The following is a 7,962-nucleotide window of genomic DNA, read 5'->3' as shown; positions in this document are numbered from 1 at the left end:
TTTGACTTATTGCACCAGTAGTGTAATGATCTTTTTTCCTGGCTATGTAATTCTTTTTACAAAATCATTGTTCAAGTTTTGAACATTTGCCAGTCACTAATTATTGTTTTTAAAACTTCTCAGTTTGCCTAGTGTTTTAGCCCTTTTCTTCTCATTTGGTGTTGGGCCAAAGAGTGAAGACTTACGAATTGTTAAAATAGATCACAGCAAATTCTAAGTGGGATCTGTTATTTAAATCCTCAGTTTGAACTGCAAGCTTTATTTTCCTTCTATAGCTAGTTTGGATACGCAAACACTTCTTTTGCCATCTCAGAAGGAGGAGATTCCTGCTTTTGCTGATATGGCAAAAATGCCAAAAGAACAATCCAAAACATATGTACACTCACACATACAATCCTCAGAGCACATGACCAGCTGAGGTTCTGAGGCGCTTATCCTACACCGTTATGCTAGTGATATTACTTGAAGGATTATGGTAGCCCAAGTAAAAAAGAGGTTGACAATTTCATGCCCAATTCACTGTTAGTAAGTTAAAAACTAAATTATATTGAGTGTGTAGACAAGTTGCACAAAGCGTTTGTATTGTGTTGTTCTGGCAGACCCCGGCAGGGACTACCACCACGGTAGTGGCTCCCTTGTTTCATTAGATCCCGAAAATCTACAATATGGATAAACTGGGCAAACATCATTTGAACCTAACGGCACAATATTCCACATCGAGGTTACGGACTATAATTCTCTACCAAAAATCCAAAGCTGCACGATGTAAGATTTCACATCGAGGGTGCGCCCCATACTTTTCTAACCAAAGCTGCACGCCTTCAATTATAATGGTTTATTTTGTACCATGATTGCTACATAAATTTGAACATGAACCAATGTTTGGAGATAGTGTGAACAGATAAGTTGCATCGTCAACAAAATCGGTCGGTCCTGCTTTTTGGCTTATGAATAAAGTTTCAGAAAATCTGGACAATTTTTTAGAGAAGTTGCAGGGTCAACAAAATCGGCCCCTTAAGGCCAGGCCCATCTTCAGATATTTCTCTGACAACCCAAAATTTTGCAGGAAAATCGGAATGCAGGTGCAACAGTCTTTTTATCCCTTCCAGCTCCAACCCCAGAATTCCGGAGGGCGAAGCAGCCCAACTGTCGCAGTGATCGAGCAGCAATTCTGTGCTGCTTACCCTGTTCAGTTGACGATACAGAGGAGGCCCATTAGCTTCAGTGGGGGCGATTTCAACGTTTTCGACAGTCTTGGAAACCTGCTTCTCACTGTGGAAGGCAGGGCATTCAGCGTCAGAGACATACGGATTCTCAGAGATCAAGCTGGTAATCCGCTTCTTACCCTGAGGAAGAAGGTAATAGTTTTGTGATTTTAATGGTTTGAATTTGAATTTGTTGTCTGAATTCTTGAACCAGGGCATACTCATTAGACTAATTTGTGCGAAGCTGTTATTATAACACTAAAAGTATAATCAACAATGACAAAATCAAATATACCGGGTATTTATATGTTTACTGACTAGTGAAATATCCTTATTAGAGATGGCTTGGGTTTTTAATCCAACTAGGTTGTGTGAAGTAAAGACCCCTGACTCTGCCTAATCAGAGAGTGTATATGAAAAGGAAACTTTGGCTATCTTATGCAAAGTGACCATTCTTCTTTGATTCTCAACAAATTTTTGCTTGCTTTAGAATATACATATATAAAATGATATTTTAAAGTTTAGGAGGCTAAAAATAATCTATATAACTATTGATTTTTTTATCCCATAACAATTGCTAAGCCTTCACCAAAGATGGGAAGCATACAGAGGCGAGGAAAGCAAGCAAGAGAATCTGCTTTTCACAGCATGCACACCTAAAGTGTTTCAGTTGAGAACGTCTCTAAATGTATCTTTGCCAGGCTCTGCTGCCCAGACGGATTTCAAAGTGAAAGGCAATTTTTTTCAACGATCCTGTACAATTTATCAGGGTGCAACCATCATTACACAGGTAGAATACCAAGTATATACACTTTTATATCTAACATTTTCTTAGTGGTCATTCTTATTTGGATTATAGGTCTTGAAATATACATGGTTATTTTTATATCGATTATAGATTATAAAATATTTTAGAAATTTAATAGGAGTTCATCAGATTTTCAAAATATTCTGAAATTTATAATTAAATTATATTTAATTGCACACATTTTAAATTTTTTTATACAGATTTTCCACTTAACATCTTATTATACCAATTTGTTAAATACAGATGAGGCGTAAATATACAATTTCAAAATTTTTGTTGGGAAGGGACACATTTCTAATCATTGTGCACCCTGGAATCGATCATGCTTTTACTGTGGCTCTTGTACTAATTCTCCATGAAATCATAGGAGAGTAGTAATGGATTCATGTTTCTCCAGTGATTGTTTTATCTATTCAGTTGTTTCTGACTGAGTAATCTTGTTGTTTCTCCATTTGTCTGTTTCTGAAATTATTCTTTGCTAAGTCTCTGAGTATGAATCCGCTATGTGTTATGTATGCTCTTATCTAACAATAATGTGTTTTTACCTCAGAAGCAAATAATTTAAGTTATATTCAGGCATCATGTCAATATTCAAAAGGCAAGCAAACAATTCCATGTCTATGTTTTGTTATTTATCCGTCGTCATATCACTCAAATAACTTCAGGAGAATATGCTATATGCTCAAATAGCAATCAGATTAGCGTAATGGTATATTTTGTTATATATGGCAACCAAACATTCCCTTTTATTAATAATCATACCAATATCCAAACATTACAGAGATAATTTCATATTTTATTAATATCAACCTTCAAATAACTTACAAAATATGCCATATGCTTCAGTGTGTGAAAGTCGAGTAAAATAAAAGTCAAATTTCAATGATAATATATGCTGTAAAGCATGAACCCATTGGACACTTTCTAAATTATTGTGAAGTTATAAGCTGTGAAAAAATGAATACAGAGAACGTTATCTTGTGTCTTTTTCTTATATATAATTCCAATAGGCTATGCTGTGCTAATTTAAATTGGTTAACAATGTGTTCACATTATTGATAAAAATGAACCAAATTGACTTTACTGGGACATAATAAGTATACACAACCATATGTAAAAAGTTGTACAACTTAACTTGGAAACAGGGATCTATTATTACTCTCCTTTGATTTCATGGGGAACCAGTACAAAAGCCACAGTGAAAGCATGATCGATTCCGTCATACACTGTGATAAGAAATGTATCAGAAACATGAATCCATTACTACTCTCCTATGATTTCATGGAGAATTAGTACCAGAGCCACAGTAAAAGCATGATCGATTCCAGGGTGCACAGTGATTAGAAATGTGTTCCTTCCCAACAAAAATTGTGAAACTGTATATTTACGCCTCATCTGTATTTAACAAATTCGTATAATAAGATGTTAAGTGGCAAATTGGTATAAAAAAATTTAAAATGTGTGCAATTAAATATAATTTAATTATAAATTTCAGAATATTTTGAAAATCTGATGGACTCCTATTAAATTTCTAAATTATTTTATAATCTATAATCGATATAAAAATAACCATGTATATTTCAAGACCTATAATCCAAATAAGAATGACCACTAAGAAAATGTTAGATATAAAAGTGTATATACTTGGTATTCTACCTGTGCAATGATGGTTGCACCCTGATAAATTGTACAGGATCGTTGAAAAAAACTGCCTTTCACTTTGAAATCTGTCTGGGCAGCAGAGCCTGGCAAAGATACATTTAGAGACGTTCTCAACTGAAACACTTTAGGTGTGCGTGCTGTGAAAAGCAGATTCTCTTGCTTGCCTTCCTCGCCTCTGTATGCTTCCCATATTTGGTGAAGGCTTAGCAGTTGTTATGGGATAAAAAAATCAATAGTTATATAGATTATTTTTAGTCTCCTAAACTTTAAAATATCATTTTATATATGTATATTCTAAAGTAAGCAAAAATTTGTTGAGAATCAAAGAAGAATGGTCACTTTGCATAAACAATCATCAACACTTTTATTCTGCTCCGTTAGATCAGGTGAGACACTTTCAACTATTGATTTGAACCTTTGAATGAATGCACTAAAAGATATTTCTTTGACATCTGGCTATATTACACTGCTTTTTCCCATTTATGTTATTGTTTCTGTTTTCGTCTGCACTTTGACGGCTTTTTGCCAATATGGGTTGAGTTGCCTTCTTTTCACCTCTGAGTTCTGCGGTGCAGTACGCAGCATACAGCTCATTCCAAGTTTCACTGCGGGAGCAACTTTACACCTATTAACGATGCCGAGGGATAAAGCAATTCGAAGTTCAATGCTTTACCCTTAATAAATCTTCTGCCAACTAGTTTTCATGTGTTTTAAAATGTCATTTGCATGATGCAGCAGTAAAGAAGATCCCTCACACTCAGCCGTAGAAACACCGGTGCCTCAGAAGGGGCACTGAAGACGGATCCCCACTCCGCTCACATGTAAGTACTCCTAGAAATCCCCTCTCAACTGGATTTCGGTATGGATCTATTTATTTAACTGCACATTCACATTCTAATTATTATAGTAATGGCTTGCGAGGATTGACTTTCAGACACATTTTTTTTTCATTCATTCATGTGATTCGTCTATTTTAACTAACTTGATTCTATTCTTCTACATACTTGTGCAGGTCTGTTCTCTGTAACAACCAAGATCGATTCGGCAAAAGGTTAGTAGTTCCTTGCCTGTATTTCCTGTTTATTTCCGTGGCATGGCTGCATCTTCAAGATGGGTTTCTGAGCAAGATGAGTTCCTCTCAAGCGAGCGTGTTTGAAGATATCTACATGGGTCTTTGGACATGGTCTTCAATTCTCTAAATTGGCCATTGGCTCCATGGTATGTTTGCATCTTCAAGATAGGTTTCTGAGGAATATTTTGACACTTTCTTAATGCAGAAAGTTTTATGTAATGGAATACCAGCAAATTGTTTGAGCAAAATATATTCCCTGTACATGTTGCAGAGTTTGAGATGTCTCGTTATCTGCCACTCTATATATCCCATTTTATGAATGTTTTATGTAATGGAATACCAGCAAATTGTTTGAGCAAAATATATTCCATGTTGCAGAGTTTGAGATCTCTGGTTATCTGCCACTGTATATATCCCATTTTATGAATGAAAGCATGGCTCCCAGGCCTCAGCCAAAGTGTGACCTAGTGTGTTGGATATAGCTATGCAGTACATTTCTGGCAGATAGTGGCCATGGAACAACAGCAGCAGATCCTGGAGTTTAGTTTTCAACATTAGTTTCTCAGTTTGCCTACTTTTGTTTAAGCAAAAATATTTGGTTGTTGCTTCAAAATTGTAATGAGCAAAAACACTATAGAATCCAGGTAGGAAAAAATTGTAGATTGAAATTGGTTGGTTTTAATCTGAGTAGAGTATCTGTGGACTCTTAACAACATGCTTAGAAGTGATATAAAAGCTTTTACAGCATAGCCATTTAGAGAATTTAACAAGAAACTAGCTCTGCCCAATATTCTTCCATTCTTGTTTTGAAGCATAACATTTTGTTTTTCACATAGAAGTACTCCCTAAACCCAGAACTTATGTGGACCAGAATAATCAAAAGGACATGGAAGAGGTCAAACAATTAACTTTCTCCATATCAAATATTCCCAAATCCACAATCAACATAAAGATGCCCCTCCCCTGTATAAAATGTCAACTTTTTGAAGCTTGAAAGTTTTAAAGGATGGTTTCTAACTTATTGAAAAAAAGACTCCCTATTGGTTGCAGGAATGAAAATGTTGACCCATGCAACTAAGAGGATTGATGCTGTGGATGAAACAAATATGACCGCTACCTACACTGTAATAGAGGGTGAGATTATGAGCATATACAAAGTGTTCAGGCCGACCTTGAAGGTAATTCCGGGAGCTGATGCCAATTCTTGCACTGTAAGTTGGAGTGTTGGTAATTCCGGGAGCTGATGCCAATTCTTGCACTGTAAGTTGGAGTGTTGAGTTCGAGCCAACATGTAATGAAATTCCCCCCGCAGAGCCAATTAAGGAAGCGGCAACCAGCATGTTCAAGACCGTGGAAGGATATCTGCTCACCACAGCTTGAGCATCAGCACATGAATGAACACTGGTTATTATAAGAGAGCTGTCTTAGTATAATAAAATAATGGGTCATAGTGATTGATATTTTGTACACAGAACTGTTTTCCTCCTTGGAGGTCTGGAATATTTCAAGTTATTGCAACTTTGTTTTGGGGGTGAGAATACCATCTGTAATTTAAAAGTGTTATAGTATTGATTGCACTAGCATTGTACTAGTAAATGTTTGGACAATCAAATGTTTTCCTGCTTGGAGATCTGGAATTTAAGTTATTGTTGTATATTTCATAATACAAATTTTCTATCCCTGTTTATCAGGTTTTATATCTATGTATGTATTTGGGGTTGTGCCGTAGAAACACCGGTGCCTCAGAAGGGGCACTGAAGACGGATCCCCACTCTGCTCACAAGTAAGTACTCCTAGAAATCCCCTCTCAACTGGATTTCGGTATGGATCTATTTATTCAACTGCACGTTCACATTCTAATTATTATAGTAATGGCTTGCGAGGATTGACTTTCAGACAATTTTTTTTCATTCATTCATGCGATTCGTCTTTTTTAACTAACTTGATTCTATTCTTCTACATACTTGTGCAGGTTTGTTCTCTGTAACAACCGAGATCGATTCGGCAAAAGGTTAGTAGTTCCTTGCCTGTATTTCTTGTTTATTTCCGTGGCATCGCTGCATCTTCAAGATGGGTTTCTGAGCAAGATGAGTTCTTCTCAAGCGAGCGTGTTCGAAGATATCTACATGGATCTTTGGACATGGTCTTCAATTCTCTAAATTGGCAATTGGCTCCATGGTATGTTTGCATTTTAAAGATAAGTTTCTGAGCAAGATGAGCTCTTCGTTTCGTCATTTTTCCAGGGGAGCGTGAATCATTTCTTAATTGCATATCTGCTTCTAATCAGCGGATATGTCTGAATGTCTTCCTTGCCATTTTTATTGGGCAAGCGACAAGACCTTCCCGCCATTGCGAGACACAGCCTTCGATTATAAAGTAGAGGGCGCATAAAGTACCTGGCCCTGTTATGCAAAAACGCTGATCAGATTGCCACTGGGGGAAATCTTAGGCAGATCCTATTTACTGAACTGGGTTGTCCAATTTTGTTCCGCCGCAGGACAACGTTGCAGCTTTTGAAGTCGACATTCTCATCTTCTATTCGGTATTTTCCCTAAGGAAGGCAACCAATTCCTGATCTTTTAATCGCTATCATTCATAAGTCAACTCTCGAGGACGACCTAGGGAAAATTTCCAGGGACTGTAGTGTCTTTAATGACGATCCCGGTCCCTGGCATATTTTCAACATTGTCAGGCTAGATTTATTAATGCAGCTTTACGTACCGGGCCTTTGAAAATAATCAGAAAAATGACACTCAGTGTTAAAAGCTTAGTCAATATATCAGATGCAGTGGATTCGTAACTATAATTGCTTGTTAATTTAAATCTTAGATCTGAACAATAATTTGTAAGAAAAATTACAGAACCAAAATAAACAATAGATTTATTTGGAAAATTACTTGGAAAAACCACCTTAACTTTTCTGTTAAATAAAAATTTACAACGATTTACAATTCTGTCAACTCCAATCTTCTGGTCTTGCAATACATATAATTTTTAATCAATATTATATATAAATAATTAATAATTTAGTCAAATATTATTAACACAATAGCATGTGCTATGAACCAGTCTCCAACAAGATCAAAACCATCACTATAAACTCTTCCAAAATTTTCAAGAATTTATAATATTATATTATTTTTATTTTATTTATTTATTTTTACACATATTAAACACTAGTAAAAGCTTCAAGGAATAGTTTCTATTGTTAAGTT

General features: G+C 35.9%; 1 protein-coding gene across 2 annotated transcripts; it reads left to right on the top strand.

Moving 5' to 3' along the window:
- Positions 1 to 475: 475 nt before the first annotated feature.
- LOC149149310 (protein LURP-one-related 15-like) lies at positions 476 to 7,708 on the top strand. 2 transcript variants are annotated; one of them, XM_089440955.1, is made up of 4 exons: positions 476 to 1,358; positions 4,411 to 4,496; positions 4,688 to 4,893; positions 5,798 to 6,450. In XM_089440955.1, exons 1-2 carry the CDS (start codon positions 948 to 950, stop codon positions 4,414 to 4,416), a joined length of 417 nt encoding a protein of 138 aa, XP_089297081.1. In that variant the 5' UTR covers positions 476 to 947; the 3' UTR covers positions 4,417 to 4,496; positions 4,688 to 4,893; positions 5,798 to 6,450. The 2 variants fall into 2 exon arrangements, with proteins under 2 accessions (XP_089297081.1, XP_089297082.1); XM_089440956.1 differs by lacking the exon at positions 476 to 1,358 and adding an exon at positions 6,720 to 7,708 and having other exon boundaries at positions 3,924 to 4,496; positions 5,798 to 6,530.
- Positions 7,709 to 7,962: the final 254 nt, after the last annotated feature.

The sequence above is a fragment of the Pinus tabuliformis genome, chromosome 9 (assembly GCF_031772625.1).
Source record: "Pinus tabuliformis cultivar Carrire ecotype Pingquan chromosome 9, CPIR1, whole genome shotgun sequence".
NCBI classification, from domain to species: domain Eukaryota; kingdom Viridiplantae; phylum Streptophyta; class Pinopsida; order Pinales; family Pinaceae; genus Pinus; species Pinus tabuliformis.
The sequence above is the reverse complement of the archived record's forward strand: the minus strand, read 5'-3'. Positions and strand labels throughout refer to the sequence as shown.

Coding starts and splice junctions, on each gene's coding strand:
- LOC149149310 (XM_089440955.1), top strand. CDS start 948: ATGAATAAAGTTTCAGAAAATCTGGACAATTTTTTAGAGAAGTTGCAG.